Below are 18,780 nucleotides of genomic sequence, written 5' to 3'. Positions count from 1 at the left end.
GGTCCCGCCGTGCCTTGGCGAGCGGCGGGGGAGCCTCGCGCGGGGCCGGGGCGGGCGGTTGTCGCCATCCGACCTGGTGGCTCTGGGGGCATCAAGGCTGTGGATCTGTCCCCACGTGTGCAGCCCAGGGACGGGGACCCTGCTGCCAGCACCGGGGACCCAGGGTGCTGGCTATGGGCTGTACCTCCTGCATTGGGGGTATGGGCTCTGTGGGGTGACGTGTCTGGAGGTCTCTGGGGGAAGAACAGGCTTTCTCGTGCCAACATATACCTGTCCAAGGGCAGGGCCTCCTCCCCACATCCCCAGGGCCTAAAGGCTCTCTTCGTGCCACGAGCATCATTGTGGGCTGCCCCCATCTCTGGGTCCCCCCATGAGACCCCGGGATCCCCCTGCACAAGGCCGGGATGTCCCTCTGAATGGGGCCTGGGCCGGAGCCACCTTGCCCCCACAGCGGATCAAAGGTCTGAAGGAGCCCGATGAGGGTCAGCCGCCATCCCAGGCCAGGCTGCCCATGTCCACCATGGAGAAGAGGCCACACAGGAGCTTGGGTTGTGACAGGAGTGAAATCCTAGCGAAATGCTAAGTGCAGGTGCTCGTATCGGAGTACCTGTAACCAAATCTGTCTCCAACGTGTGGAAAACTACGGTGGAAAGCAAGGTTTGGTTTTACAGCCGCTCAAGTGATGCCTGCGTGTCCTGCACGTGTGATGTCACCATGCAGGTATGTAAAGTCTCGTTAATGGTTTACTTGCACTCTTTGCCCTTTTGAGTATAAAATGACATCAAGAAGAATTGCATAATAGTGATGGTGAAACATATCTGCATTGATTTGATGGGTGCTGACGAAATCAGAGAGCATCTCAGGATAAAGGTGTCCAATGCCGCTGCGCTCTGGTCCTTGATTTCCTGCTCATTTTGGGGGACTGTCTCCTTTCTGGTTTGGTCCCTATGGGACAAGGTCACTTGCAGGGTGGTAACGTACAGGGCCAGTGTTTTCAGGCACTTCAGGTCAGACATATTAATGTTTCAGACCCTTGAGGCTTTTTTTGCCGTAAGTGTTCAGGTGATGGATGTGCATCGCAGCTGCGTGATGGCCAGAGGGCTCCTGTGGCCGCCGCTATCTCACACGGAGGCAGGAAGAGAAATGACAAGGCTCAGATTGGTGCCATTTGTGGCCATCGACAGGCAGGGCAAGTGTGAGTCCCTTTGAAGTTCGCTTGTGATCCTGCTGAGATCAATGCCCTGGCTTGGCAAAGAGGGAGGAGAGAATCTGCCAGAAACCCGGGGAAAAGGACGTAGGAAAGAACAAAAACCTGGCTCTTCAGGCTGTGCTTGAAGCCCCTTTTCTTGAAGGGCTTTGCTGCTGCTGTTTGAAGTCAAAGGATTTGCTTCTACAGGGGCTATTTTGGGTATCTGTGGTCACACGTGGCTCTCAGGGAAGCAGCGCAGGCAGCCAGGGCCAGGTCTGACGGGTGGGCAGGGGTATCCTGAGACGCTGCTGCCGAGCGGGGATGTTTTGTTGCAGAAACGCTGGAGCTGGTGGTGCTCCAGCCTCCCTGGATGAGCCGATGGGGATGCGAATCATGCAAGCTTGCGCAGGGGGCAGGGAAGCTGCTCCTTCCCACCCAGGATGGAGTACGGAGCTCATCAGCCACCCCACGAGATCCATCCGGGCTCATCGGACAGATGAGGAGGGTCAAAGGTATCGCTAGCCTTGAACCCAGCTGCCCTCATCCCTCCGGATGGTAACTGTATTGCAACACCAGCTACAAGAATTTGAAGGGTCAAATTCCTCCGGAGCAGCTCCATAGCGTGGACCTCCAATGGATTTGGAGCAGTGTTTGGGAAGTCCGATACCTTAACACGGCCCCGTTTCAGGGAGTTAATGTGTGACGGGCTATCAGCCATGTGGAGCACACAGATGGCCTGCCCTGCCAGAGCTGCTTTCAGCAGCTGGGACCCAGCGCACTTCACAGTGGGGCTGATGTCAATCCAGTCGAAGGGAGGTCACCGCATTTGCCTGCAGCATCAGGAGAGCAGGATGAGGCCTTTTCTCTGCAGATTCCCAGCAGGACGACTATCCAGAGCTTCTGCCCGATATGTGTGTCCATATGCTGAAACGCAGCCAACATGATATTGCTATAATACACCCCACAAATGTACCATGTCTGGAACCATTACAATTAAGAGCTACCAAATAAGAAAAAACATCAGAACACAAAGGATTCCTGCTAAGTGCTTAACTGTTTGAAGAGTGCCCCTTTCTTTTAGGGGACCCTGCTGCTGGCTGCTGTCCAGATGCCATGGAAAATCCACTCCCCCCTGCGCCGTTTGGAGTTCAGGGTACAGCTAAATTAAAATTAAAGAGTTTTTTTGCAATCAAATTAGTTCTTATTTAAGCACCGCATCATAGGAAAACATGCTCAGAGCCACTGTCAGCACATACAGCCCATGTGACTGTTCCCAAATTCATCCTGCTCCTGCTGCACTGCCTCCCTAAACATCAAGATTAACCAGACTGCTGCTTTCTGCTGGTGGTAGAAAGGAGTTTTCTTTTATGTTTGCTTTTAATCTATGGCTTCAGGGCACTTCAGGCCCTCCTCTTTAAAAACCACCCTGAACATACCTTTCTTTGCTTTTCTTCTTTGTGATCCCCTGGGTTTAATTTGCTCAAGCTGATGAGCACATATCACCACGCCTTCATCTCATCAACTTTGGGCACAAACCATCAAAGCATGAAGAGCTTCTGCAAATGCAGCAGGAAGAGCGAGCCCCTCTCAATTTGCAATTCCTGCTCGTGCCCCTAACCGCTTTGGGCAGGACGCATCCTTAAGCCTGGTTTTGTGGGCAGAGCCACACGCTCTGTAGGGCCTGGGCACAGCACGGATTTTGGGGAGGTGCTGGGTGCCCTTCTGCTCGGCCTGAAAACTCGTCCGACCTGTTGCGGGGTTGCGGCTCCTCTCCAGTCTGGTTCAATGCTCATTTTGCAGATACAAATCCCAACCATGCAGCCTTTAGCCAGTAGATGTCACTTGAGCCTTATTAACTGCACTGGAATTGTGCTTAAACGTACTCATCCACAGCAGTTTTAACACAATTCCACCAGCTCTTTCTAAAAATCTGGTACTTTCACTAGTTTCCATTAAAATCCAGGAACCGGAGGAAGCTGCTGATGAAAACTTCCTCTCCCCCCAGGTTTCTTTGCTTGTTTGGCAACATTTGCAGCCCGCTCAGTTTCACTTTCTCCTGGAAAAAGTCTGTTGTCCTTTTCCTGCAGAATGACCCTAACAAGCACTGGCCGTGGGGGAAACAAATCAAGGCAAATAAAAACATTTGCTCAAAGGACACACTTTTTAGAGAAAAACACAGTACGTACTGCTTAAAGGGGCTGCAGTATTAAAAAAAAATAGTAGTAAGAAAAATGCAGCTTGGCAGCATCCTTCCAAGGGATCCCTCCAAGACAGGAAAGTGTTTATTAAAAACCCCGTGATGTCTTTCTGCCTCCTCAGGTCTCATCTATCCGACTGGCTCAGAAACAGCCGCTGCGATTCAGCTGTGGGGTCGTTGCTACTCGCGGGGACGAGACCTGCAACCATCTGCGGGGCTTAACTGCGGTTTCTGTCTGCATAGCAACACGCTCAGGTTAGTGGTGGTGTTCAACAAGCACAGCTGTTTCCACATTTTATTTTCTGGTTCTTTAAGAAAGAGCAGTACTTTTGACTTGCTCTGTGTTTCAGAGCATCTTTGGTTCATTGTTCATTCAAAACGGGGTCAGACAAATTGACTGTGACCATAAATGTTATTTTTTACAACGGAGTATTTATATAGCCACATAGGCTTGTCTGGAGTTCAGGGCTGCAGACTTAAAACAGCTTCCCTGCCCTAAAGAGCCCAAATACTTCATTAAGGCAGATAAGGCAGGACAAATAAAAACAAGACAAAACTCCTCTTGCTTTGAATCACCTCTAGGGAGCAGATTTTGGCAAAAGAAAAGAGAGATTGTAATGTTGTAATAATAATAATGATAATTAATTGTATTTATAAAACTACCCCTAATGGCTCTGGATGCTATACAATAGTTTGAAATAAAATTGAAAGCAGCAACAATAAGAAGCCAAATGAAAAGCCATATAAGGACGCGTTGCAAAAATAAAGGAGGCTTTTACAGTAGCTAGCAAGATTTAAGACTGCTGCTTTGGGGCTCTTTCAAAGAGCAGGAAGGGATAAAGTACATAACCTACGTAGATGCTTTCCTCACAGTGCATCTACAGCGTCTACACATCTGCGTGTACCTACAGAAAGGCTGCAGATGCTCCAGAGCAAACCTTACAAAACCCAAACCCCCCAGATCCTGAGATAGGACTAAACTGTGCAAACACCCGTGGGTGGGTTTGGCCGCGCTGGCCGCAGAGCGCTCGGGGAAGGGCCGGTGGCCGTCCCGGTGCAGCGGAGCCTGCGGCCAGGCCCGGTCTTGGCACAGGGGCAGCCGCGGTGGGACGCTGCGCCGTCGGCACGAGGTCTGCAGCACATGCTGCGCATTTGCAGATGCCAACCCTTGATTAGAAAAAGCAAATAGCCTTAAAGCCCCGTTTGCATGTCACTGTTTATGCTTTATTTCCTTTCTGTGTTTCAGCCAGACTGACACTGTAATTCAATGAAGCCAAATTTTCCAGTGCTTACGCTTCGCGATTTCAGGATTTCAATTTGTCTGACCCCATTTTTAATTAGCAGGGCGGAAGTGCAATGCTCTGAAACATAGAACGAGTAAAAATCTTTTTTTTTTTTTTAACTATTTTTTACACTGCAGCGCCTCTCCGTAGCGCACCCCGTGCTTTTCTCTGAGCAGCGTGTCCTTTGCGCAGACGCTTGGACTTGCCTTGGCTGGGGCACGCGGGGTTTCAGTCCGCCCCGGCGCAGCCTGTCCCCGGGATCTTTGGAATCGGGATCTTCGGAGACAAAGGCGGGAAGCGCTTTCCCCCCCTCGCGGCCTCGTAGAGCTCCGGGGAGCGGGCGCCGCCCGGGCCGCGCTCTCCTCCCCGGCGCGGGGGCCGCCGCGGCTCCCGCTCGGCGCCGGGCGGGCAGAGCGGGGGGCGGCGCGGCCGCCGCGGCAGCGCCCCCTGGCGGGCGCGGCGCGGCGCAGCGCGGCGCAGAGCGGCGCTCGGCGGGCGCGGAGCGGAGCGGGGCCGGCGCGGCGCCGCGCGGGGCGCGATGGCGGGCGGCCTGGCCGAGGTGCTGGGCGACGTGCTGGTGGCGGCGGACGGCGAGGAGGTGGCCGTGGCGGCGCTGGCCGCGCGCGGCGTCTCGCTCGTGGGGCTCTACTTCGGCTGCAGCCTGGGCGGCCCGTGCGCGCAGCTCGGCGCCAGCCTGGCCGCCTTCTACGGGCGCTTCAAGGGGGAGGCGGCGGCGGGCGGCGCGCAGCGCCTCGAGATCGTCTTCGTGTCGGCCGAGCAGGAGCAGCAGCAGTGGCAGGAGGCGGTGCGGGCCATGCCCTGGCTCGCGCTGCCCTTCGCCGACAAGCACCGCAAGGTGAGGGGCGGCCGCGCCGCGCTGCCCTCCGCGGGGCGCCGCGCTTTGTCTGCGCGGCCGGCGCCGGGGCCGGGGCCGGGGCGGGCGCGTCGCCGGAGGGCGCGTGGCCCCGCGCCTTCCAGAAACTTCCTCGGCCCCCGCCGACGTGGGAAGGGGGGGTCTTGGGGGGCACCGCAGCAACCCGGGGGGGGGGTCCCCGCTCCCACTGCCGCGGGGTCTCGGAGCGCCAGGGTACCCCAGGTTGCGGGTGGCCCCAGCCCCTACCTCGAGTGGAAACAGCTGCCTCCGGAAAGGCCCTTCCTGCTTTTTAGGCGCCCCTGTGACTCCAGCTTCCCCCCGGCACCCCTGCCCAGAGGGACGGAGGGGTACATACCCACTCCCCAAAATCTGCAGCGTGGGGGGAAAGGGGCCGTGGGTGGCTCTGCGCTGCGCTGTCCCCGGCAAGGGAATGGGCGAATTGGGCTGGGAGGGGGGACAAGAAAAGGCCACTGGGTTATTTATAGCCTTGTCCGCTCCTCGGAGCAGGGTGGTGAAAACTCAGTGCGGGCGCTCGGAGGGACCTGGCGCAACTCGGTGCGGAGGAAACGGGCTTGGGGTGTGCGGTGTGTGAGACGGGAGCACGGGGGAGCCCATCCCCATCGCGAGGTCCTCGGGGCCATCCGCCGCAGCGGGGATGCAGGATGGGACCCGCCGCTTTGCTTAGCTGGAGAGAGGAGGTTCCGCTGCCAAAAAGCGCCTTGGACGCAGCTAGTGCGGGAATTTCTGGCGGAGCTGCCAGCTGAACCCATGTGCTGCTGCTCGCGGTTATTTAAAGGCTGCTGTGCCTGGTGCACAGTGAGGTACAGGCAGCCCCGAATCTGAGGACTTTGATGGAAAAGGTGGACACATATCGGGCAAAAAGAGTTTTGTGAACCAGAGAACGGAGGCTCCGGGAGGTAGAAAGGCCAAGGGTGGATTTTCAGTTTGCACCATGAGTTTGCAGTGCTGATGTTTAAAAAAGAAAAGAGAAAGAAAGAAAGAAAAGGAGCGTCTTTACAAATCTAATCTTTGCTGAAAGCTATTGGGAAATAATTAAAGTGATGGTTCCCCACAGCGTCCTTTCTAAATGTCTCTTTGGAGTGTGGTTACAGCGGAGCTCCTGAAAGCGCTGGGCACTGCTGGGCAGCATCATGAGCAAATTCGTTTTCGCCAGCGTCGCTCCCGGCGTGCGGAGGAGAAGCAGGAGGTTGTGGGGCAGCTGCAGCGAGGAGGCTTCAGCAGGAGCTTTGTGAAAATTCCTGTCTGGAGAGTCCGCACGGACCAGGGCTGCCAGGCGGCTGATCCCATCTCAGACGTCCCCCGTGCTTGGGTTCTACCCCAATCTACCTGGCCTCAAACAGGCTGCTTTTCCCTTAACATTTTAGATTATTTAGATGGTGAGACTTCGCCTGACACTTTTTCTTCAAAAATTCCCCTGCAGCGTAGATACATCGTTGGGGAACAGCAGAAGTAGAAGGTGGCATTAATTCTACGTTCCAGCCAGTGCTTCCATCTATTAGATTGAGAGAAAATCCGAAATAAAAAGATTATGGGGTCTTAAATTCTTATTCTGAAAAAAACCTGAGTTAAATTCGGGATTATTTTCGTGTGGAGCGTAAAGTAATTGAAGCTTGTGCTGTATATTTTCAAAACTAAGCAGATGTGATGTAGCTTTGAAGGAAGTTTAATCTATGGATAACAGAGAACCTATTTGTAAGTTGTAAGGGCAATTATGTCTGGATATCAGATTTCTAAACAGCAGATTTATAACCTGTAGTTGAGGCAGTTAGAAGTTTCCTTGTATAATAGGCTGATTTTTAAATACTTGGGTTAATGACCTGGCTCTCTAGAACAGCACAAAACTTTCTATTTTTCAGCTACATGCCAGCAAGAGTCGGGGATGTCTAGCATATGCTCAGTACCTTGCGGGCTTAATTTGTTTAAAACCAGAAGTATTTTAAGAAATGCAGACAGTAGGCTCCTTTGAGTTATGGTTCCATTGCACTAAGGGCTATTCTTAGACCTCATGCAAGGCAAGCACCAGAGAATTACGTAGGTTTGCTGGAGGGCGTCTTCTAGATACGCCGTGGAGGTGATAGAGAGATGTGGGGAAACGGGGCTGAACTGCATCGGTTGCAGCCCTGAGAGGCTGGGAAGCCTCTGTCCTTGGGTCCTCTAGGGCTGGGCGAGTTGCTGACGGTCCCGTAGCAGCGGGGGACTGGGCTCGAAGTCTACAGGTCCCATCCAGCCTCTGCTTATCGCTCCTGTGGGTCACTCGGTTCATCTAGGGAGCTCGTAAAGACTTTGGGGAGAGGCAACGCGCCCTCCTGTGCTGCCTGTGGCATCGTTGTTGTTGCTCGCAGTTATTGAATAAATAATACAGCTATTTGGCCTTGGTTCCCAGCGTATCAGGCATGCTGAAGTATTTATCAGTGTGCCCATTTTCGTTCCCTGGTGTACTCTAATGTTCTCAGGTCTCTCCCTTTTCTGAAGCCCAGCCGTTGAAGAGCCTCCTTCGCAGCCTGCAGTCAAATTCCCACAGTCCTAAATGTAAAATATAATCTTATGGTTTACTGGTGAAAGTAGTGTGGGTTGTCAAAGAAAACAGTCTCTCTCCTTAGAGCTCCTCAGTAACTTAATAATGCCATGTTGCAGTTACCAAGGGCATAAAAGTCTTGCAACAACCAGGCAAATTTGGATAACTTCAGGCTGTGGCAGTTTCTGTCTCCAAACCAGTAATAAAAGAGAGCAGCAGAAATCAGCAAACATCTGGACTTGGGAAAGGCCTTTGGTTAGTGCTGAGGGTGGCATCTTGCCTCCGTCTGAGCCCCAGGCTGCCAGGTTCCTGGGTTTGGTAGAGAACAGAACCGTCCTGCATCAAGCGAGAGCCCGGCCCTTCTGGTACTCACCCTGCTGGGCTGCTCAGGTTGGGTGGTTGGAAGCAGCTGTTGATGATTGATTTGTCCTCTGATAGCAGCTGGAGTCGCTGAGCGGAACGCGAGGGGGACGCTGATCTGCGTCTTTGCTGCGTCTGGGGTTTTGGTTTAACGTTACCCTGTTGTTGTCCGTTTGCCTGAACAGCTGCTCCGGTTTTGGAGGGTTGCTTTAACAGCAGCTTTAATTCCTCCTCGCTACCCAGGGCCCTGCAAACCTCGGTAATGCAAAGCCCCCATCTGTGTGTGTGGGACAGGACGGGATGGGACGGCAGCCTCCCATCTGTCAGGGGACACGATCCTGCCTCCTCTGCTCAGCCCTTGCCTCCCCCCAGACCCTCTCCCGCCTCCCAAGACTTCAGCCATTCCCGTCTTCCTCGTTTTTAGCTCCTTGATTTGCTGGTGACACTTTTGCTGAGCGGCCACTCTGTGTCACAGTCACACCTTTGCCTCCGATTTTCTCTCTTTGCACTTACACATCCCCTTGGATGTTGCCCGGATTCTTCTTCCCTTTACCATAAAGCTGGATTTGTATATCCCGGTTTTATGTATTTTCCCCCATGCTGATGTCAAGCGTGTCTCTTGCTGAATTCTGTGTCAGAGAGGAATGTGCCTTTGCTTTACATAAAGAAGACAAGGCCTCCTCTTGTTCACCCTAAGGAGGAAGAAGGGAGCATGTTCTTAGTTTGGGGTTTCGTTGTTTTAGTGGTTGGACTGGCAAAATAGCAGCCAATTGGACAGTTTTCAGGGGCTTGTACCTTTTCTTTCTGAAATGGCCATCTGCTGAGATCTGGGAGGCAAGTGGTCAGCACAGCTGGGGGATTTGTGTCTAGCAGAAAATTTTGTAAATCACTTGAAGCAGCCTTTGAGTTTCATCATATAAAAATATCTAGGTAATCACTTTCAGCTGTATTCCTGACTTTGTGTTTGGGGGTGGGAATGTATATGAAATCTTTGGCTCGCGGAGATGCAGATTTGAAAAATATGGGCTTTTCATGACATAAGGTTATTGAGTAAGAAGCGAGGCATTAGCAGCACCAACAGATTCTTTGTTTTCTTTGAAACTCACTGGATCAGAAACATAAGAACGGTGATCTAGGGAAGGAGCAGAGAAGCCCGCGTGCTGTTTTTCATTGTGGCATCTTAATCCAGATGTCGGAATGAAAACGTTCATTAAAAACTGCATGGTTGACAATTCCATTTGTTACTCTCAGGTTGCAGAGCTAAGTTTTTTAAAATAATCAGCACCCTATTTTTCTCAAAAATAATATGTTAAGATGTTTGCAAGAGTTGAAAGTAACTTACAGCAGAGGGAGCAGAGCACGGAGCATATTTCTGTGCTGTTAGAGAGAAGGCAAGAGCAAAGTTTAATTAGGAGTGAGGGATATTCAGTATTTCCACATAGAGAGGAGAGCACCAGAGCCAAAACGTTCTCAAATTCTTTTTGTTGCTGCTGCTTTTGCAGGGGATTTCTGAGTGCGTTTCGTACAGCTTTGCAGCTCTGCAGTGACTCTCTGTGTGATTAGCAGTTGTCCCGTGCACAGACCCTAATGTTCAGTGAAACCCCAGCAAGTGTGAGCTGGTATCGTCAGATGCTGGGGCTGGAGGCCCTGTGTAAAACCCAAACCCTGCAACAGGCAGTTGCAAAAACGCTGCTGACGCCCTCGGAGGTTAAATTTCACCGTATATCCAAAATGTGGGCTGCCTGCGTGCTTTTTTCCAGAGGAAAATCGGTATTTTAGATGTCTTGCTGATGTGTCATCTGCTCTGTTGTTTATTGCGTCCTTCAGTCGGTTATTAGAGATATTTGAGGGCCTTGCCTGAAAGCACATTCAAGTCCACAGATGTCATTCCATAGAGCTTGGGAATACCTGGATCAGGCCCATGGTTTGTCCCTATCCGCCCAGGGACTCCTAGGGCTCCTGTGTGCAGCTGGGTGTTGTGCTGGACCCTGCAGGTCCTGTGGTGGTGGTGACAAAACAGCAGCAGGAATTTGGGTTGCCTTCAGGTGGTGATCACGCCGTGTTCCTAATTTTTCCAGCAGTTTTATAGTATTTTAGTTGGAAGTGCAGTAAACTGTCTCCTTAGCTTTCCCTAGGTGCCTCCTCGTCCTGGGAAAGCTGGTGTGAAATCGTGCGTTGTTAACGGATACAATTTTGGGAGAGTTGAGGGATTTCTGGAGTCGGGAGGTTTTTGATCCTTCTCGTGGATGTACTTTTAATGTTTCCAAGCAGCTTATGGTAAGGTTAGCTAATGCTGCCTGGGCTAAGGTTTCAGTTCTCTTGCATTTCGTCTGCGTTGAGGCCTGTGTTTTGCATTCCTGTCTTGTTCAGCAAAGTTCCCAGCGCAGAGCGCGGGGTATGGTTTCAATCTGCACTTCTTGGTGATCAGATCAGAGCGATTCCCGCCCCACACCCCTTCCCCGTCCGGGGAGATCCAACACAACCATCATCTGTTCCTCATTGCTGGGGTTTGATATGAACTGCCTGGAAAGGGGCAGGCCCAAGCGGTGTCGGGGCGGCGGCGCAAACGCGCTCGAGCGTTTTGCACGGCGAGGAGTTTTGGGGTGCGTGGGTATATGCTGGTATTTGCACGTTGCCTCCTCCTCATCTCCTTCCCCTCCCGTGCTTTATCAGGGAAACGAGTTCCAAGCAAAATATTCCAAAGTGATATTTAATTACTCTTTAAAATGCAACTATTTGTCTTATCAGCCGTGTGGATTTCTGTTTGCTGCTTTGATTTGACAGTTAGTAGTTTGTCATTTTTAAAAAGCTTACACACTGCAGGAGCCTGTGATTTTTGTGCTTTTGAAAGTCGAGATGTTGAATTAACTGCTGCTTTGAACTCTTCCCGGGTAATTTCAGCCCCCCTGCTTTCAGCAAGTAACAAGCTGCCTCCTGAGCTCTCAGCCTGGGTTGAACACCGAATAATCATGGCTTTAGAGCTGTCTGTAGTCTTCAAACCAGTTCCATAACAGCCCAGTGTAATGCGCTGTGTACTCGAAACTTTGCGAGGCAGATGGCTTTGTGCTGAGGCAAATAATAATCTAATAGCAGGTAGGGAAGGGGAGAGGGGCGCAGAGCTGGCGGGGACGTGGGAGTCGCTTCAGACACTCAGGGAACCTGCCCGAGATGTCGAAAAGCAGCTCTGGGCTATTGCAAACCAGAGGCTCCCGCCTCGGCGCAGCTGCGTTTTGCATGGACAGCGTGAATAAAGACTCAGGGAATTAGCTGCCCAGCGAAGAGATGCAGACAGTCTGTTGCAAAGGGGAAAATCTCATCCGGATGAATTCCAGACCGGTGCCTTCACTGCCACAGCCACTAGAGCCAGTGTCATCACTGGAGGAGATGACAACTATGGTTAACACAAGGTTAAATCTGTGGCAAAGTGAAGATTTGGGCAGGGGGGAGGCTGGCAGTGAGATGTGGAGTTGATGGGTAAGCAAACTGATAAGTGCATCAGCCTCTCTAATGACAGACCTTGTAGCGCTTCCAATGGGAATGTGATGCCTTAGTGAGTGAGCTTGGAGTATCCAGAGCTAAGGAAAGGGCGGAAGGAGGAGGATGCAGGAAGGGTTTCTGAATATTCTCACGTCTGCCTTTCAACGCTGCGAACAATTGAAACCAACTATTAATATGTAAAGAATTTGCGGTCTTGGTTTGGGCGGGCTGCGCGGCGGCTGCTCCTGCGTCAGGGCGTGAGCCGGAGTTGAGCAACGGGAGCAGCCCCCAGCAGGCAGGGACACGGAGCCGAGCGCAGGGGCTGGCTCCCTGCCCGCGCTGGGAGGGAGCGGGCGGAAAACTCGGTGGATACGAACGTGAGAGAATCCGGTTCCTAAAGCCGGGCCCCGAACGAGGTCCTCGAAGCGCTGTGGGTCGCAGCGGCGGCCGGGGCTGCCCGGCAGGATGCGCGGAGGAGGAGAAGCCTGTGAGCGGAAGCGGGGACAAGCAAACGCGGGGCAGAGCAGCCCGTGCAGGGCTCGCTCGGCTCCCACCAAACGCTTGGAATTAGGGACACAGCCCTGTTCCCTGCCACCCGCGCGGCAGCATTCCCGGCAGGGCGCCCAGCCCAGCACCAGGACAGGCAGTTGTGTGTCTGCACCGGGAAGACCTGGCGGGAGCACAGGTTGGGGCTGTCGTCTCCTCTGTCCGCTCAGCCAAAGAGAGAAGCTCCGAAGTCTCCTGGGACGTTTTGTCTCCCTTTGCCACATCAAGCCTGGCTTTAAAGTAGTATTGACAGAGAAATGGTGCAAAGGTCCCTGTTTAAAATCAGTTTGCCGAGAGTTACTGTTTTTTCTTCTTTTCCTCTCTGTTCAAGGTGTAAAGAAATAACTGGTGGCATCCTTGGGTGCTTGGGAATGGTCAAATGGCAGCTTGAACTGGAGGCCGCTCTGTGTGACTCATCCCAGGGGACTCTGCGACGGGGTGGCAGCCCAAGGGTCCATCCAGGAGGCATCTCCGCAAGAAAGGAGCCCTGGGTTATGCACGGGGAGAGAAGAATGCGGGTGAGAACTGGGTAACGTTTGCAGGAGAGAGAGGAGCACCAGGAGCACAACTGAAACCCATCTCCTCCTGTGTGAGTGAGCAGGAGAGAGGAATTCTGGTTCTCCCGGGCTCCCAGGAGGTTCCACGGGAGAGATGAAGTCAGAGCCGTTACTTCATCAGCATTAGCGCAGGATGCTGACAAACGGGCCCGCTTGATTTGTGCCTCCCCAGTGGAAGGGGTTATTGCCCCCGTTCTGCTCCCCGGTGCCTCAGCTGGAAGGTCCCTGCCCTTCCCGCAGAGTTGGCAGGAGCAAGCGCTGGCTCCCCGGCTGCTGCAATTCGCAGCTCAGCGTATTCCTCCAGCTGTCATTGCCTCGTCCTGCGTGCCAGCTCCTAGCTGCGGTGCTGCAGGAGCCGGCTCCACGTTGGCTTCCCTAAATCCCGTTGTGCCAAAGGCAGCCTCCGAAACAGGCGCAGCCTCGCCGGGGGAGCCCCGTTTGGAAAAGGTGTGAAATTTATTGTAATATGTGCTGATGATGTTATGGCAGATCCGAGCTGCTAAATCCTCTAAACCTGAGTCCACGATTTCATTGATGGAACCTCTCACTTTGCTCTGCTCCAAGCTTACGGTTTCACTGCTCCAGTGTTTTTCCATACATGGAAGCATTCCTGCCCCGGCCTGGGCTGATCCTGACATGCCATTGCATCTGCACGTTAGCTCATTGCTCGCAGCTGACGCTGCGAATGCAGATGCCTGCCTTTACTTTTGCTTAAATAGAGGTAGTTCAACCAGCAAAAGTCCCACCCCATAGGTAACCAGGGGAGGAAAAAAAATGTGATTACTGTTTTACCTCTCTTCCGGGGCTCTTAGGTGGACGAACTGGTCCCTGCTAATAGCGCTCTTTGGAAATGCCTGGAATCTAAATCAGGAAGGGATGCGCTCCCAGCTGGAGCCGGATCTGCCCTCATGTGCTGCATGGAGGTACAGGCCCCTCGTCCTTGTCCTCGTCCCCTGCAGCTTTGGTGACTTTTCTTCCTCCCTCCCCTAATTCTGGGTGCCTGGAATCGCCCTCATTGGCCTTGGGAGCTTCCCCTCCATCCCGTGAAAGGCTCCTCACTGCTGGGGGCCGAGCAATTCCCGGCTTCCCGGGCTCCATGAATGGGGAAGAAAGCGGCGCTTGTGCTGCCGAGCTACTGTTTGAACCGGGGGCCTGTTTGCAATAGCTCCCTGGCAGGGGCGGGGGCTGCAGCATTTAATTAAATGTTTGGAAGGTGCCTGGAGATGGCCTGCTGAAAGGCCCTGTATCCCCAGGAAGCCTCGGAAGGAAAGCCGGACACCTTTCCCTCCCAGTGGGAAGGGTTTGGAGCTAAAATAGCAGGATTTGCACAGTTTAGTGGGAGCAGATGTTGGTTCTTCCCCACCTTCTCTGATAGTTCAAGAGGACCATTCCGAAGCATCCGTTTGCCCAGATGCTGCGCAGGATGCGGGGAGCGCCGTGTGCGACCCCAGCCCCGTGCGGTGCCGTGCTGAGCTGGAGCTAATGTGGAGGAAAGTCAGGATAAAACTGGGGGTTGAATGCATTAATGAACACAATTGCAAAGGAAGGAGAAGTCCCTTCCCAGCCACGAAGCCGCCTAAGCCGTCCTTGCTCACCTGGTTCTGCTCCAGAGCAGCGAGGGGCTTGGGAACGTGGCGCTGGGGTGCACCCTGCGCCCGGAGCAGCCCCGCGCCGCCGCTCCCCTAATGAACTCGGTGCCTCCGAGCGCAGCCCCTGCCCGAGGGACAGGGCCAGCAGCGTCGCTGCCGAAAGCCTCAGGCGTTTTACCTGGCAAATCGAAGGGCGCCAGGCGACAAATCCTGCCCGGCAAGTCCTGCTTCGGCCAAGTCCTGCTTCGGCGTTTAGCTTGCAGGAACGCGCTTCCTACGCCAGCTGATAGCGAGTGTTTCACCAGGGCAAGGAGCTGTGCTGCCTTCCTTCGGGAAGGCGACGAGCCTGCAGGCTGGTGGCTGAGGTGCTGCCTTCCCGGCCCGGCGTGCAGATGCGAGGCGGGATCGGCGCCGCTCTGGCGTTAGGAACCGCTCGGGGGCCGCGGAAAGCGGCCGGCCCTTCCAGGCGTGTGTAGCGTGGCTTGGCGGCCAGGTATGACCAGGGAAGCGGCCAAGGGTTTGTTTTTAACGGCCTGTTTTGGAGCTCTGTTGAAGCCGTTGTGCCCGCGCTGTGCATGGAAGGGGCACAATCAGGACTTTGCAGAATCCTGATCTTGTGTCCCGAGCACTGCGTTTCCCAGCTATGTCATGGGGAAGGCGTTAATGCCTCGAGCCTCACCTGAAAGCGCGGGCCGGATTCCACGGGCAGTTTTTCTGCCTGGCTTTCTCAGAGCAAGTTTGCACCAATCCATTTTTTCCCTACCAAGGATCATTGCTGCCAGGTGCCTCCCACCAAGATTGCTGACATTTAGGGCTTTGATTTTAGCGGAGATGTACTGAAATAAATTTAAACGAGTAGGGAGTTTGAGAGCAGCGCAGATGGTTGGAAATTGAGGGCAGGGACTACTTAAGTGCTAGGGCATGGCAGAGCTTTGACTCTTCTTTCTTTTCTCAGTTTGAAGCTGGGGCCCTTGTAGGCAGGGTGAGAATTTGGAGGGTATCAAGTTCTCCTCATGAGTGTCCTCCAGGGCTCTCCAAACCCAAGGCACTTTCTGCCTCTCCTCTTGTGGAGCCGATCCCACCTCACTGCGTGCTTGGGCTCGCTCTGCCTCCACTTCGCTGTTTCCTTGGCAAGCAAAGGGAATTTCAAGTATTAAATGACATTTCTTGCATCCTTGCGAGTTTCCAACTTTGGTCCTCGTTAAATTTGAGCTCCTTTAGCTTTGGTTTCGCTGCGGCTGCTCTCCTGGGGTGTTGCTTGCAGGGACGTCGTGCCCTTATGTGATTCCATCGCCATTTCCATTAGTGTCCTCCGCCCCTGTCCCTGACAGGGTTTAATCACCCTGCGTGGCAGGAGGACACAGGGCCGTGCAGGGAGGTGCTTGTTCCGCAGGCTCTGGCAGGGCCGGTGGTGCCTGCAGCCCCAGACGCTCCCAGGGCAGGATTTTTGCCTAGGGAGGCAGCTTTCGGGGCAGTTAATTGTCACCTTGTGAAGCAGAAGGGGACGTCCCCGTCCATCCTTTCCCCACAGGCAAATCCCCCCTGGCTGCGGTCACACTGGAACTGGAAAAGTGGCAGGTTGGTGGCTTGGGAAGAGCCTCCTCCGCAGGGGGATGTGTCCGTGGGAGGAACACGCGGAGCCTGGGGAGGGCCAGGGCGAGACTTTCCTCCAGGGAACTCGACTAGAAATAGTAGGAAGGCTCCAGATTTCAGCCTATTTTAAGAAGAAAGTGCCCTGTTAACCCCGCAGGCTTTATGTAGCTTTCTGGCTCTGGCGGGCAGACAGTCCACCCTCCCCGAGCTTCGCTTTGATGTTCATCTCCACGTTTTGCTTTGCTGGAGTCTCCGCCACGGAGACGCTGGAGTTGTCCACATAAAAGCCGATAACTTGGTGGGATGAGAGGGCATCGAATGCCACCTGGGTCTGCGGCCGTCCCTCTGGGTACTAAAACGGTGACCCCAGGCTGGTTTTGAATGATGAGCTTGGACGCTGGCGGAGCTGATGGTCTCCCTGCAGCTTGGGGTCCTGCTGTCACTTCTGGCCTGCAGGAGAGACCAACCTTGGCCCCAAAATGCTCCTTTGAGGGAGGTTTCCCCTGCGTTGCGGGGAAGCCCTCGCGCTTTGCAAGCAGGAACTAGCCAAGCTGGCAACCTCCCGCCAGGAACAGCTGCGACTGCTGTGTCGTAGTCACCAAAATCAGGGATTGGGGATGTGAGAAGAGCCGTGCGGAGCACGGGGAGCCCGTGGGGGCTCGGCCCTGCCGATGCTGCTGGGAAGGTGCGGGCCTGGCCTCCGCGGAGACTCGGGAACCTCCCTCCTCCATACAAAAACATTTATTTTGGCCAAACTCCCGCAGCTTTCATTTATTACGCTGCTCAAAGGAGAGAGCTGAAGCAAGCGAGCAGAAAGCTTTGCCTTTGGTTCTGTTGCTGTCCCGAACGGGCAGACTTATATTGAGCCTCCATCCTGAGCTATTAGGAGATGTTCCTTGGAAAAGCCTCCTTTACCTGCCTTGGTTTAAAAATCAGCTCCCAAAATGGCAGCTGAGGAGTCGGCAGCAGCTGGACCCACTATCTTTATTTTTTAGGGCTTCTTTACCAGGAAGCAGCAGAGTTGATTTCCAGCCTTAGTAGTAAAGAATTAGAAAATGTGATTCATCCTTCAATCCACAGCTTCGGTAGGTGGAAAATCTGTGTATGTATAAAATGTTCCCACTTGGGGAGCTGAGAAGCCCTTAGGTGCAACATTTATTATGTCATTTAATTGGGTTTGAAATACTGACTGCTCTGAACACGGCAGTTCATTTCTGTCATAGGGGAAACTTGATTGCTCCATGGAAATCTCTTTTCACCCTAAAGCGAAAATAAGGTCAAATCTATTGAAAAGAAAAAAAACCTAGAAGTTTGGAGGTGTGGTGCTCTTGTTGGTTTTCTTGGTTTTATTTGGCCCTGAACCACAGAAACAGCTCAGCAAACACCGCGTTTGGTCAGTGAAGCTGTTTCAGTGAGACACCCCAGGAAGGAGAGCGCTGCCCTGCTGACACTCAGACTTCTGCTTTTTGTTTCTTGCTCTTTTATTTTCTAATTAGTGCAGCAATTAGTGCAGGTGCAGGCCGTGCCTTGCTGCCCTTGCTGAATCGCTGCGTGGGAGGCTCTGGTGTTCACCAGCCATGGGAAGAGCCAGCCTCGTGTGCCCCCACGGACCAGGTAACGTTGTAGGGATGGGAATCGTGAGCCACGTTGGTGTCTGCTCGTAACTGAACCTCGCAGTGAAACCATAGCCGTGTCTGAGCGCTCCAGCACAGACTGTCCTTCACCCTCACTGCCTGTATCCCCTACAGCCACTCAGTGGCACACAGGCTGTGGGGCACAGGCCACCTCTTTTCTCCACTTGTTGACAAGTAATTGCCATCTTTCAGTCTTTCCCTGTCATTACTAATAGCATTAGTTTTGTTTAGAGCTTCAAGCTATGTGAACGAGGGCTGCGCGGGGTGAAGCAGCAGCCGCGTGTGATTCCCGTCCGAGGTTGTGCAAAGCTGCCAGGCAGCTTCTGAACTCAGAGCTGGAGCTTCCATTTGTTTGCACTTTTCTCAGTGTTTCGCGTTTCTGATGGAAAAGCACCAAGCAAGAGAGAAGCGAACGTCAATGTGCAAAATGTCCGCAAGTGTGAATGAAAAACCAAGCTCCAACCCTGCCCGTTGGGAGCAGCTGAAGAACACGGCAGGGTTTATTTCCTCCTTTTTTAACTAAGTGTTACTAAAGAAAATAAGTCGAGTGAATCCCAGACCTTTTTGCAGGGATTGCAGTACCCTTCTCCCCGCCGCGTTTTCCTTCCTCGCCGCACAAAGCGGAGGGCACCGTGTGGTTGTGGTGGAAAAGCCTTGTTTGCTTGGTAGGCTGGAGAGCTCCCACAGCAGCCTGTGGAAGACAAGGCTAAAATGCTGGTGGCCTGGCTGCCATCCCCCCGTCCCGCTCCGTCCCGGCCAAGCAGCATTCCTGTTCAGGGATGAGCTCCTTTCCATTCTTTCTGCTCCAGTTACCAAAGGAGATTGGAGTCAGATGATTTTCTTTTTTTTTTTTTCGGCAAAGGAAATCGTTTAATTGGAGAAAAGCAGAAGTTTTTAGAAGGATCCTTGGAATTAGCAGCCACGACATCCCTGCAGGATCTCCCC

At 53.4% G+C, this 18,780-nt stretch overlaps 1 protein-coding gene across 1 annotated transcript in view; it reads left to right on the top strand.

The window, feature by feature from the left end:
* Positions 1 to 5,172: 5,172 nt before the first annotated feature.
* The window catches only part of NXN (nucleoredoxin), a 37,169-nt gene continuing 23,561 nt past the window's right edge, over positions 5,173 to 18,780 (top strand). Inside the window, exon 1 of the mRNA XM_088533068.1 lies at positions 5,173 to 5,525. Coding sequence (XP_088389194.1) covers positions 5,208 to 5,525 — 318 coding nt within the window. The 5' untranslated portion in view covers positions 5,173 to 5,207. The remainder of the gene's footprint in view (positions 5,526 to 18,780) is intronic.

The sequence above is a fragment of the Tinamus guttatus genome, unplaced genomic scaffold (assembly GCF_059628265.1).
Source record: "Tinamus guttatus ecotype Peru unplaced genomic scaffold, ASM5962826v1 Tinamus_guttatus_pri_ptg000480l, whole genome shotgun sequence".
NCBI classification, from domain to species: Eukaryota; Metazoa; Chordata; class Aves; order Tinamiformes; family Tinamidae; genus Tinamus; species Tinamus guttatus.
This window is presented reverse-complemented; position numbering and strand designations above follow the sequence as displayed.